This window comes from Lepidochelys olivacea, assembly GCF_965140295.1.
Source record: "Lepidochelys olivacea isolate rLepOli2 genome assembly, chromosome: 15".
NCBI classification, from domain to species: domain Eukaryota; kingdom Metazoa; phylum Chordata; order Testudines; family Cheloniidae; genus Lepidochelys; species Lepidochelys olivacea.
In genome coordinates this window covers 3,210,659-3,224,782 of record NC_140425.1, presented here as the reverse complement: position 1 = coordinate 3,224,782, position 14,124 = coordinate 3,210,659, and the positions used below count along the sequence as shown (strand labels likewise).

The window sequence follows — 14,124 nt, the reverse complement described above, 5'->3', positions numbered from 1 at the left end:
GGTCAGGACACAGAAGATTAGCAAGAGTGACAAGAGGATGATTTAGAAACCTTTTAGATTCTCAGAAAGGGACACATGCAAATCAGTATTCACCTGCCATACCCAAAAGAACCAGTGATTAGTCCAGATAGACAGTGCATTAATAAAATGCAGCTATCCCCTTAAAAGAGGGCAGGGCCATTTTAGTGTATTTCAGACAACAACAACAGAACTAAAAGCAACTGTTTTTTCCCCTTGGGTTACCAATCACCATAGTGCAGCTGTTTGGCCAGTCTAAACATTCACCAACAGTCCAATAATCTGACTACTGTAAATAGCATGACGACATACAATGGGGATAACCCTCCAGCAACCTACACTTCTTAGAGCTTAAAACCTCTTATCTTACCAAATGTAATGAGCCACATTTTTAAATCTACATCATCATTAATATCCACAATCAAGGCAATTGTGGCCAAAGCGACTGACTTAGCGTGTGATTGCCCACATCCTTATTAAAGGGACAGCCTGCAGAGACCACCGATCCCTGTACACAGTGCTGCCTACACCCAGATGACGATGGCGTGCTAAACCCTGAAATCTTTATAGGACACACTGCAATATTACTGAGGAAGTGGCTGCAATCTGGTCCATTTTATGGAAATTAGGTACAAGCCAACCTCCTGGCAAATTGCCAAGGTACTCCTCAATTGGGGAAACTCTGGGCAACCCCTGTAGTGACCTGTTTTATTCTCCAAAAGACTACTCTACCATCAGAATAAACTGAGCAGCCTATTCTTTTAATGATAAATGTAAAGGGAAAGGACAAAACAGCACACTCGGCATTTATACTCCCCTAAGCCAAGCTGTCAGGAGCTAGACACGTACCTGTAACAGAAGTCATGTTTTTGGACAGTCTGACAGGCCAGGGGAAAGACATCAAGAAAGGCCCAAAGGGTAGTGCAAGTGTCACACAAGTACAGCACGATATCCTTCAATGCCTGGTAGAGAAAGAACTATTCATTATCCAAAAAGAGGAAAAAGTCACATCAAGTTGTCCTGGCAGCCTAATATTCTGAGACTAGTGCTAACGCACTGAGTTCACGGAAAAGCTGCTCTTTTGAGGGTGGGAAGAGAGTCTGAGCTCACAGCACAAATAAGATAGTCTACAAAAATTTAGGACAACAACTATATTAGTCCTTTTCTCCCTCAGAAGGCATAATGAAAGTGTCTGACTATTGATGCTCATTAAAGTTTCTAAGGCACTTTTGTTAAATTAGGGGGGCCCTGACCAAATCCCATTTTGCATAATGGCAATTTACCTCCTTAAGTCCCTCTGGAACTCCAGCTGGATACAGAATTCTTCCCCTTCTATCCTAAATGGTTGCACAACATTAGTGTTTGAACGTAAGGAGCTGACATGGTCCATTTTCAGTGGCAGCCAAAGTGATTGGGAGGTATTGCCAATACAGAGAAGGACCAGGATATCATACAGGAAGGTCTGGATGACCTTGTAAACTGGAGTAATAGTAATAGGATGAAATTTAATAGTGAAAAGTGCAAGGTCATGCATTTAGGGATTAATAACAAGAATTTCTGTTATAAACTGGGGACGCATTACGTGGAAGTAACAGAGAAGGAGAAGGACCTCGGAGTAATGGTCGATCACAGGATGACGATGAGCCGCCAATGTGATATGGCCGTCAAAAAAGCAAATGCGGTCTTGGGATGCATCAGGCAAGGTATTTCCAGTAGAGATAAGGAGGTGTTAGTACTGTTATACAAGGCACTGGTGAGACCTCATCTGGAATATTGTGTGCAGTTCTGGTCTCCCATGTTTAAGAAAGATGAATTCAAACTGGAACAGGTACAGAGAAGGGCTACTCGGATGATCTGAGGAATGGAAAACCTGTCTTCTGAAAGGAGACTCAATGAGCTTGGCTTGTTTAGCCTAACCAAAAGAAGCCTGAGGGGAGATATAATTGCTCTCTCTAAATATATCAGAGGGATAAATACCATGGAGGGAGAAGAATTATTTAAGCTCAGTACCAATGTGGACACAACAACAAATGGATATAAACTGGCCATCAGGAAGTTTAGACTTGAAATTAGACGAAGGTTTCTAACCAAGAGAAGAGTGAAGTTCTGGAACAGCCTTCCAAGGGAAGCAGTGGGGGCAAACGACATATCTGGCTTCAAGACAAAGCTTGATAAGTTTATGGAAGAGATGTTATGATGGGATAGCCTAATTTTGGCAATTAATTGATCTTCGACTACTAGTGGTAGATATGCCCAATGGCCTGTGATGGGATGTTAGATGGGGTGGGATCTGAGTTACTACAGAGAATTCTTTCCTGGTTGTCTGGCTGGTGAGTCTTGCCCACATGCTCAGGGTTTAGCTGATCGCCATATTTGGGGTCAAGAAGGAATTTTCCTCCAGGGCAGATTGGCAGAGGCCATGGGGGTTTTTTGCCTTCCTCTGCAGCATAGGGCACAGGTCACTGGCTGGAGGATTCTCTGCACCTTGAAGTCTTTAAACCACAGTTTGAGGACTTCAATAGCTCAGACATAAGTTAGGGGTTTGTTACAGGAGTTGGTGGGTGAAATTCCGTGGCCTGCGTTGTGCAGGAGGTCAGACTAGATGGTCATAATGGTCCCTTCTGACCTTAAAGTCTATGATTCTTCTACATCAGAGGTTCCCAAACTTTTTTGCTGTGCTCCCCCTTCAACATGGGAGTCACATAACATGCCCTCACTCCACCCCACCCCCAACATCCACCCATCTGGGAAGTGACTGAGGGGAGCAGACAGCTCCCACTCAGGTGTCAGCAGGACACTGCAGGAGTGAAATCAGGAAGGCCAAATCACACCTGGAGTTGCAGTTAGCAAGAGATGTTAAGAGTAACAAGAAGGGTTTCTTCAAGTATGTTAGCAATAAGAAGAAAGTGAAGGAAAGTGTCGGCTCCTTACTGAATGAGGGAGGCAACCTAGTAACAGAGGATGTGGAAAAAGCTAATGTACTCAATGCTTTTCTTGCCTCTGTCTTCACGAACAAGGTCAGCTCCCAGACTACTGCACTGGGCAGCACAGCATGGGGAGGAGGTGACCAGCCCTCTGTGGAGAAAGAGGTGGATCGGGACTATTTAGAAAAGCTGGACGAGCACAAGTCCATGGGGCCGGATACGCTGCATCCGAGAGTGCTAAAGGAGTTGGCGGATGTGATTGCAGAGCCATTGGCCATTATCTTTGAAAACGGATGGCGATCGGGGGAAGTCCCGGATGACTGGGAAAAGGCTAATGTTGTGCCCATCTTTAAAAAAGGGAAGGAGGAGGATCCAGGGAACTACAGGCCAGTCAGCCTCACCTCAGTCCCTGGAAAAATCATAGAGCAGGTCCTCAAAGAATCAATTCTGAAGCACTTAGAGGAGAGGAAAGTGATCAGAAACAGTCAGCACGGATTCACCAAGGGCAAGTCATGCCTGACTAATCTAATTGCCTTCTATGACGAGATAACTGGCTCTGTGGATGAGGGCAAAGCAGTGGACTTATTATTCCTTGACTTGAGCAAAGCCTTTGATACGGTCTCCAACAGTATTCTTGCCAGAAAGTTAAAGAAGTATGGGCTGAATAAATGGACTATAACGTGGATAGAAAGCTGGCTAGATCGTCGGGCTCAACGGGTAGAGATCAATGGCTCCATGTCTAGTTGGCAGCCGGTATCAAGTGGAGTGCCCCAAGGGTCGGTCCTGGGGCCGGTTTTGTTCAATAGCTTCATTAATGATCTGGAGGTTGGCGTGGATTGCACCCTCAGCAAGTTTGCAGATGACATTAAACTGGGAGGAGTGGTAGATATGCTGGAGGGTAGGGATAGGATACAGAGGGCCCTAGACAAATTTGAGGATTAGACCAAAAGAAATCTGATGAGGTTCAACAAGGACAAGTGCAGAGTCCTGCACTTAGGATGGAAGAATCCCATGCACTGCTACAGACTAGGGACTGAGTGGCTAGGCAGCAGTTCTGCAGAAAAGGACCTAGGGGTTACAGTGGACGAGAAGCTGGATATGAGTCAACAGCGTGCCCTTGTTGCCAAGAAGGCTAACAGCATTTTGGGATGTATAAGTAGGGGCATTGCCAGCAGATCGAGTGACATGATTGTTCCCCTCTATTCGACATTGGTAAGGCCTCATCTGCAGTACTGTGTGCAGTTTTGGGCCCCACACTACAAGAAGGATGTGGAAAAATTGGAAAGCGTCCAGCGGAGGGCAACAAAAATGATTAGGGGACTGGAACACATGACTTATGAGGAGAGGCTGAGGGAACTGGGATTGTTTAGTCTCCAGAAGAGAAGGGTGAGTGGGGATTTGATAGCTGCTTTCAACTACCTGAAAGGGGATTCCAAAGAGGATGGATCTAGACTGTTCTCAGTGGTGGCAGATGACAAAACAAGGAGTAATGGTCTCAAGTTGCAATGGGGGAGGTTTAGGTTGGATATTAGGAAAATCTTTCTCACTAGGAGGGTGGTGAAGCACTGGAATGGGTTACCAAGGGAGGTGGTGGAATCTCCTTCCTTTGAGGTTTTTAAGGTCAGGCTTGACAAAGCCCTGGCTGGGACTATTTAGTTGGGGATTGGTCCTGCTTTGATCAGGGGGTTGGACTAGATGACCTCTTGAGGTCCCTTCCAACCCTGATATTCTATGATCCCCAGACGACACCATGGCATGGATCCAACCAGGGCTCCTCACCCTCCCTCCCGCAAGTCCAGAGTCCCTCGCTCCTACAGGCTTCAGAGGATTTAAAAACACATGGAGCTGTGGCCAGCCAGGCATCTGGGCCCTGTGGGCTGGGTAGCAGTGGGCACAGCATGCAGGGAGTCCCCAGTGGTCAGAGAGGGGAGGAAGTGGCTGCTGCCAGGGCAGGGTAGCGTGGTGTGAGTCTGGGGTAGACCTGCACTCCACCACCACTACCAGGACTCCCTGTGTGCTCTCCCTGCTGTTCCCCTCTCCCGGACACTTAGCCAGCTGCAACCCCACACCTACCTCGTGCCCCCGATAACCTCATCATGCCCCTACTGGGGGGTGGGCCTCACAGTTTGAAAACTAATCCTATATATGGTTTGTACTGTTAAAATGTCTGGAGATTTACGTTAGATTATAAACTCTTTTAATATGCGCTTGTACAGCACCTAGCCCAATGGGGCCCTTTCCTGCACCATGGCTATACAACTAATAATTTTGAAGGAAGGGGCTATTTTAATGCAAGGTCGTCATCATAAAGCGATTTTGCAGTTACTCAGATCCTTGATATTGCTTTATTTCGTAATATTCCCTTTCACACTGCTTAGCAGGGGTTGGAAAGGAAAGGAAATAAAGGTCATACCAGAATTTATCGGGGGAAAGGCAACCCAAAATGAATAGAAGAACAAAGAATATGGAACTCCATCACATGATAAGCACTGAAACAATGTCTAGGAGCCATATGCTTAATGAGACCTAAGTATCTGGGAACCATTTGACTCAATGCGGGTTAACAGTCTGTGGTTAGCTTAGCAAAAAAGCTATGTACACGGCGGGAAAGGTTACAGCAATAACTCCACCTGGAGAGGCATGGTACTAGGAGTCACTTTGACTCTTTCTTCCAATTTCTGGGGCTTGGCTGAGGCCCCATCACATTGCAAGCCACACTCCTGCAGAACGTTGTTGAACACCTGGATCACAAAGAGCAAACCATTATTACATCAGACAGGCAAATGCACCCAGTGTGTTCTATCTCGTCAGCAGTCCTTTTATGACTGTCAGCTGAACTGAACAAAAGACATTGCTATTTACACACAATAGAGAGCTGCCTAACCTGAAAGCAGGGACAAATTTATCTGTATCTTTCTCTCTCAGCCTAGAACTTAAGAAACAACTATTACATTTGCATCTTTGGAGATTTGCCATCCTCCTCCCTCCAACAGAGCAGACTATAAGATGAACAGAGGGGCCACAGGCATTTTTGAAGTTGAGTATTTGGATTTATACTGCTTTTCCTTTAAATCACCAAGTGGACTTTGGACTGGTATATGCGTGCATGCAAATATCCCGATGCTCTTTCTGTGATAGTGTTAATTAACAAAACATCTAACACACAGTATGCAAAGCAGAGCTCTGTAAACCCAAAGTAATTGCTTCAAGACATACACCACATACAATGGGCAGAATCTTCACTGCCCTTCAAATAACTGTTTTGAATGGATAATCTGGCATCACAGAGCACTTTTACATGTGACACCATCTCTCACACAAGTGCTCCTGGACCGCTGAGTTTAGTACATCCGAAGCGTGATAGAGATGGAGACACCAGAGAGAACAGAAAGCCATCCCAGCTGTCTCGACAAAATTACTTTTTAAAATTTATTTGTTTGAGGACTAAAACACAAATTTTCCCATTGCAATGATGCCAAGGTACCTTGATTCATATTCAAATTAAATACGAGCATAGCCACGTCAGTGTGGGGAAATTCTTATTGCTCAGAGCAACGAAAGCTCAGAACATTGGACCTGGCTAATATCTGTATAGGAGCAATTTATGTATCTTGGTCCCAAAGATATTTTCATTCTCTCCTGTGAGCTTACTGGGTGTGATCACAAGTGTAAATGTCTCAGTCTCTTGTATTTGGGCAGGGGGAAATGGGCACTTCCTATATGAACTATCTAGCACAGGAAGTCCCAAGGATTCGCAGCAAGGACAGTGTCATAAACAGGTAGGATGTGAGGGGGTTAGCTGTGAGTAAACCATTGTAGATAAAAGCCATCTAACATCGGCTGGTATAATTCAGGGGATCAATTACAAAGAAACACAAACAATTCTTCCAGCCTGCAACTATGCCTCCTGGGACTGTGTCAGAGCCTCCCCTGGAGGCTCAGAAAACCACCCCAAGCCAGATAAAGAGGCAGTACCTGTAGGATTGTGGGCACCGTCTCATTCAAGTCCCTGAAGTAACTTGATTGCTGAGTGAAGATGTTTTCTGAAAGAAGAGGAGGAAAAAATCCATTCCAGATTAATTCAAACGTTCAGCCCAACAAGCAGCCTCACACCAAGCAACGTCCTTATGTACTATCCACAGCATCTTCTCTAAAAATAAGACTTGTAACCACCCAGGGTGGAACTATTGACCTATACCCACCACAAGTACAGTGCTTGTTCCTATATAGCTGACCATCTCCTAACAGTTCAGTACAGCTGGAGAACGTAAGAATGGCCATATTGGATCAGGCCAAAGGTCCATCCAGCCCAGTATCTTGTCTTTTAACAGTGGCCAGTGCTAGGTGCCCCACAGGGAATGAACAGAACAGGTAATCATTGAGTGATCCATCCTCTGTCGCCCGTTCCCAGCTTTTGGCAAACAGAGGCTCGGGACACCATCCCTGCCCATCCTGGCTAATAACCATTGATGGACTTATCTCCAGTAACTTATCTAGTTCTTTTTTTAACCCTGTTATAATCTTGGCTTTCACATCATCTTCTGGCAAGGAGTTCCACAGACTGACTGGGCATTGTGAGAAAAAATACTTCCTTTTGTCTGTTTTAAAGCTGCTGCCTATTAATTTCATTTGGTGACCCCTAATTCTTGTGTTATGAGAAGAAGTAAATAATACTTCCCTATTTATTTTCTCCACACCAGTCATGATTTTATAGATCTCTATCATATTCCCCCTTAGCTGTCTCTTTTCCAAGCTGAAAAGTCCCAGCCTTATTAATCTCTCCTCATATGGAAGCTGTTCTATACCCCTAGTCATTTTTGTTGCCCTTTTCTGTACCTTTTCCAATTCCATTATATCTTTTTTGAAATGGGGCGACCACATCTGCACACACTATTCAAGATGTGGGCATAGCATGGATTTATATAGCGGCAATATGATATTTTCGGTCTTATTTTCTATGCTTTTTCTTAATGATTCCCAATATTCTGTTCACTTTTTTGACTGCCTCTGCACATTGAGTGGATGTTTTCAGAGAACTATCCACAATGACTCCAAGATCTCTTTCTTGAGTGGTAACAGCTAATTTAGACTCCATCATTTTGTATGTATAGTTGGGATTATGTTTTTCAATGTGCATTGCTTTATATTTATCGAAAGTGAATTTCATCTGCCATTTTGTTGCCCAGTCACCCAGTTTTGAAAGATCCTTTTGTAGCTCTTCGCAATCTGCCTGGGACTTAACTATCTTGAGCAGTTTTGTATCATCTGCAAATTTTCCCACCTCACTACTTACCCCTTTTTCCAGATCATTTATGAATATGTTAAATAGGACTGGGCCCAGTACAGACCCCTGGGGGACACCACTATTTACCACTCTCCATTCTGAAACCTAACCATAGATTCTTACCCTTTGTTTCCTATCTTTTAACCAATCCATGAGAGGACCTTCCCTCTTATCCCATCACATCTTATTTTGCTTAAGAGCCTTTGGAGGGCTGGTAATGAGAATGTTCATTAGAACACATTGTCCAAGACGCTAGATGATTCAAGCACTGCACGGTTGGTTGAGTCAGTAAATAATATCACTAAATGCTCCTAGTTCCTTTATTTGACAGCTGTAGTTGAGTTTTAATTGCTAATTCCATGTACGCCAGCAAATGTTCTGTAGCATATTTTTTAAAGGTAACAAGGCCTTATCTTAATAACATAAGACTAGGTATTGCTCTCATTATCTTTTCAAAATATTCTGCAGAATAGCAGAGTGCTGTAAATCTTAACTGAGCAGTGGAGAGACATTGATTGCCCTTTTTCCATGAATTACCAGACATGCTGTACAGATTACCATGGTTCCACCACAAGGACAAACCTCTTGCAGAGTTTACACATGTGTGTAAGACCTGTGAAAAATGTTTCACAGAGAAGAATAAGGACAGGAAAAATCTGATTTTATGCATTTGCACACCTGAATTGCACATGCAGACACCATGATTGCATACACAAACAGCCAGGTAGACATGTCACAGGACATCTGTGTGCACAATTACTGCTGTTGCACACACAATCACAGTAATTGCATGTACTATTTAGACTAGGTTTTTGAAACATAGACTTAAAAAAAAAGAAAAGAAAAAAGAACATTTTGATAACTCCTCTAAAGGGCCTTTTTGGGGGGGTGTCTCCTGCATTTGGGGCACAGTAGAGTGAGCTTATGTCAAGAGACCCTGGAAAGAAAAAAGAAAAACAAAAAAAAAAAAAAAGAGGAGAAAGATCAGCATTCAAAAGTCAAAGTGCTGAGGCCTGGAAATTTGGCAAAAATCTTGTTTGAACAGCCTGTGTCAGAAGATTTCTCATACTTCCCATTTTAGCTTGGATTGAATGAAAAATCCAATAATAGCCATCTTTCAAAGGAAGGAAAAAAGTTAAATTATTCAAACTTCAGAACAGTCTGGGTTTGAATTTTAGATGAAGGATTCTAGATCTTATTGTATCCAAAACTACGTGCTCCACCAGCCCTGCTCAGGTGGAAGTTAAGGATCGCAGATGGCCCCTTATGAAAAGAATAGGGATAAATGCAGTGTCCAGACCAACTCGTCCTCTGACCATAAAACAGGTTCTAATGTCCAAGGCTGAGCTGTTGCTAAACGTATAATTGCTGCTGTGTTTGCTGACACAGACACAGGCAGAGCAGTGATGAATTCAGTGGGTAAAGTGCTTTGAGATACTTTGCAACTAACAGGGACTCTATGAAAATCAAGTTCTGTTTTTCCAGTTCAAGTTCTCTGTAGTCACAGAACAATCACATTGTGTGTTTTGTCTAGCTGCCAGCTACAGGAGCAAAAGGACCAATCTTAGCAGTCAGACTGCTCCCCCTTCCCTCATCCTGCAAAGAATAAGGCTTTCTGGACTTTCTCCTCACCCCCAGGATCGTCCATGTTCCTTGTGGAAGCACAGAGTCCCTTTACAGTCTCAGAGCTGCATTTTAACTAGCCAGAGGAGTTACTGTTGAGCAATAAAGAGACCCTGTAGCAGATCTACCCTAGGAAGCAAGAGGGACTATGAAACAAACCTAGCTCTCCCAAACAGCAAAGTGTAATCCCCTCTCCACATCACCCATAAATAAAGATGGTTCACAAGAAAGTAAAAGAAAACTTGTCTTATTCAGAAATCCCAATTTCTTATTTTATAAGGAAGAGTTTGTTCTGAGGTTGCTTCACTCAGTAGCAATCCCACCCTCTTCAATGCCTGCCTTTCAGAGAACAACTAGAAAGCCTCAAGCAACAAGCTGTCCCCAGCTTTGACTAACCAATCATCTTCTGAAGCAGGGAGCCATTTCCTTTCCCAAAGAGCACACACAGATCCAGAATCTTAGGGATGTCAAACAGGAAGTTATTGTAAAGAATTTCTCCAAAAACAGAAGGTGTGATGAAGTGTTCCTATTAAAAACAAGAGAAACCAGATTAAAAAAAAAAAAAGACAAAATAAACTTCTAACAACTTGAAAGAGAATCCATATTCTACTCTGCATAGGGTTACCATATTTCAGGTTCCCAAAAAGAAGACAATGTGGGAGGTGGAGTTGGGAGGAGGGGGTATCTGGGGGATGCTGGAGGGGTGTGTGTGTACTGGAAGAGGGGGATGCTTCAGGGGTTTCCTGTAGCCTCACTCTCGAGGTGGGGGGCAGTGTCACTCCCTATCACCGTGGCAGGGTAACTGGCATGGGCCCAGGATGCAGCACCTCCCAGCCTCTCCCCCACCCCAAGGCTGGGAGCTGGGGCCTGGGTGGGCAGGATCCAGCAGCTGTGGCTGCAAGGAAGTAACCAATCAGCTGCAGCGACCAATCATGGAATGGAGACAGCTCTTTCTGAGATGCAACATCAGCTAGTTAGGTCACAAAAATCCAGACGTTGCCTCTTATTTGAAAAATCCACTCAGACAGAGGGTGGAGGATCAAAAAAGAAAAAATGTCCAGATGTATGGTAACCCTAACTCTGCAAGGATTAAAGCATTTACAGTAATACCTATGCATTGTCAAACATCTTTAACCCAAGCACCTCAAAGATATCAAGACTACCACCCCGGGAGGTAGGCAAGCATTTTACAGATTTGGAAGCCAAGGCACTGAGGAATTAAGTTCCTTGCCTAAAATCACTTCATCAGTGGCACAGATAGGAACAGAACCCAGGACTCCTGATTTACATCTCTGTGCGCCAAACCCCTACACCAACTCCATCTTCCAGATGTAACTCATGTAACTAACATGTTAGGCTGGAAATGTTTTTAAAATTCTAAATGACAAAGGTCTTCAAACTAAAATTCTCTTTGCTTCTGAAATGGAGAAAGTATGCAATTTAAAGAATAATAGTGGAAGCAATGACTAATAAAAGAAAGATTTGCTTATGATGGCAAACATTATCCATCCAAAGCATGTGTTCTCCCAGTTAATACCCTGGTCAGGGAGTTAGGATTGCTGGGTTCTATTTCTAGCACTCTCACTAATTTGCTGTGTGGCAACAGGCAAACCATTGACTTCAATTTACCCAAATACTTAGCTACCTCATTGGAGCTGTGAGGTTTAATTGATTAATGTCTGTACAGTATTCCTTCTCAGATGAAAGGCTCTGCAGAAGTATGGAGTACTTTTATTGATGTTAACTACAGGATACAGCACTTCTTTCACCTGTTCTCTTCCCACTCCTCCAACACTCACACTGAGATCTTTTCTCAAAACAGACTGAAATTGACCATCATGACAACGCATAAACGGTCATAAATATAAAGAAAAGGGTAGCATAAAATCCCTCCTTGGCAGCTATACTGAATCGCTTTACCTGTAAGGGGTTAAGAAGCTCAAATAACCTAGTTGGCACCTGACCAGAAGGACCAATGAGGAATGAAGATACTTTCAAATCTGGGGTGAGAATTTGTTTGTGGCTCTCTTTGTTTGTTCCCTCTCTGTATGGAGGGAGTGACCAAGCAGGTACAATATTTCCTGAAAATATACCTGGAATGATCCATCTAAAATTACGGAAATTGTAAGTAGGCAAGGAAATGCATTAGGCTATCTTTTGTTTTAGCTTGTAAATTTTCCCTATGCTAAAAAGGTAGTTTCATTCCTGTTTTGTAACTGTGAAGCTGAGCCAGAGGGGAATCCTCTGTGTTTTAAATCCTTTTATTTATCCTGTAAAGTTACCTTCCATCCTGATTTTGCAGGTGTAATTCTTTTACTTTTTCTTTATAAAGTTCTTTTTTTAAGAACCTGATTGATTTTCAGTGTCCTAAAGACAAAGGGTTTGGTCTGTGCTCATATTGCTAACCAATTGATTGGTATATTATTCTCAAGCCTCCCCAGGAAAGGCGGTGAAGGGGCTTGGGGGAATATTTTGGAGGGACAGGAATTCCAAGTGACCCCTCCCTGAATTTTTGTATAAATCACTTGGTGGTGGCAGCAATACCGTCCAAGGACAAGGAAAGGAATTTGTGCCTTGGGGAAGTTTTAACCTAAGCTGGTAAAATATAAGCTTAGGGGGTCTTTCATGCAGGTCCCCACATCAGTACCCCAGAGTTCAGAGTCAGGGGGGAGGGGAGGGAACCCTGACATAAACCAAGGAGGATTTCAGGTCAGTAATTATTAAAACCTGAGGACAGAATGAGTTTCTTTAAGGCCCTTGTGAAACTTCCACCTCTGCTAATGAGCATTGCACTCACACACCCTTTATCATGATGCAAAGAAAACTGTAATTGGATGCAATTTTAAATCAACCATAGGGAGAGGCAGAAACTTGGAGAAAGTACAATGGGAGAAGTCTCAGTCTGGGTTGCATGACTTGATGCCTGGACCAGGGCGGCAGGTGGCATGAGAGTGGTCACCAGCACATGGCTACAGGGGCCTCCGACAGTCTCTCACACCTTTTATGAAGCCCTGCAAAGGCTAACTTACTGTAGATTCTCTTATACTATCCATTTATAATGCCACACCTTGCTAACCTATTATTAAGAGTAGCATTTTCCTTTGTGAAGCAGATTAATGAAATCATTACGCACTTAAGATAGTTCTGTCCTTTGCTGATTGGTGGACTATCTTTGTGGAAACTATTGGAATGAGAAAAATAGGGGCTAAAAAAGGAAGGCAGCCGGGAGAGATGAATAGGAAACACAGTCTGTTTCCCAAAATGTCTATCAATTTTTGTAAGCCATACAGTGTGCAGTGAGGGTAAGAAGAAGAGGTATTTACTTTGGACTCCTTGTGAGTGGACATTCTGAGGAAGGTTAGGAAGACACTCCGATGAAGGCATTTTTGGATGTCATTCACCTCCAGAGGGAAATCCAACGATGCATCAAACTTGCGAGGGGCATGGCACAGATATGAATCCAGGCATTTCTGAAGTGTCTCATCAAATATGACCTAATACAACAGAACAAAGGCAAATGGGGAGAGGGAAAGATGAAGCATGCACAGTGGTACACAACATCACATGACACATATGCAGTGCATGGTATTTAAATTCAACAGTAAGCCAAAGAAATCAAAGGTGTTCAGAGGAGTCCATGGTCCATTGATTCCAAACTAACAGTTTTAAAATTCATTATCAAAAATCTTTAAGGAAATATTACAATCTTAATGTTACACGATCCAAAATTAAGATGTTTGGGTACGAGCAACAAAAGGCAATTATGAGCCTTCATCAGATACATGAATTAAACCTACTTATTTTTCTAAGCACTCATATAAGTCACAGGTTTTTATTTATTATCTATTCAGTAATGTTACCTGGCACCAAAATTTATCATGAGGCAAAGCCAGAAGCCAGTTCAGATCATCTGCAATGAACTTTGCTCGTTCCAAGAACTCCTCCACTAGAGCAGGGTCTCTGACTTTAGGGGGTGGTTTATATAGCACAAAAGACCGATCAGCTTTCAGTTCTGGATGCTACAGAAAGCAAAAAGACAATGTGTTAACAAATTAGGGACCAAGCAACAAGAATTCCTCTTAACCATTTATGCAGCCAGGGACATCTCTCATATTTTTAGGAAACTGGTGTGTAGTTATCAGGAATCCATCCTCTTATGTTCACTGGCAGGTCTCCCCGCTCTTTAATCTTTAAAACACTGCAGATCAGTGGTTCTGCATCATCCTTATTTTTCAATAATATTTTCAGAATCCTGCACAGTTCAGTATGTGTTGC

The 14,124-nt window shown here is 43.2% G+C and overlaps 1 protein-coding gene across 8 annotated transcripts in view; it reads right to left on the bottom strand.

The window, feature by feature from the left end:
• ASCC2 (activating signal cointegrator 1 complex subunit 2) overlaps positions 1-14,124 on the bottom strand; it is a 48,582-nt gene that overhangs the window by 29,344 nt on the left and 5,114 nt on the right. For all 8 annotated transcript variants that reach the window (XM_084648860.1, XM_084648865.1, XM_084648859.1 and 5 more), the window contains 6 exons: positions 13,710-13,868; positions 13,173-13,343; positions 10,246-10,375; positions 6,918-6,985; positions 5,573-5,683; positions 868-980 (listed from right to left, as the gene is read on the bottom strand). In XM_084648860.1, coding sequence (XP_084504986.1) covers positions 868-980; positions 5,573-5,683; positions 6,918-6,985; positions 10,246-10,375; positions 13,173-13,343; positions 13,710-13,868 — 752 coding nt within the window. The remainder of the gene's footprint in view (positions 1-867; positions 981-5,572; positions 5,684-6,917; positions 6,986-10,245; positions 10,376-13,172; positions 13,344-13,709; positions 13,869-14,124) is intronic.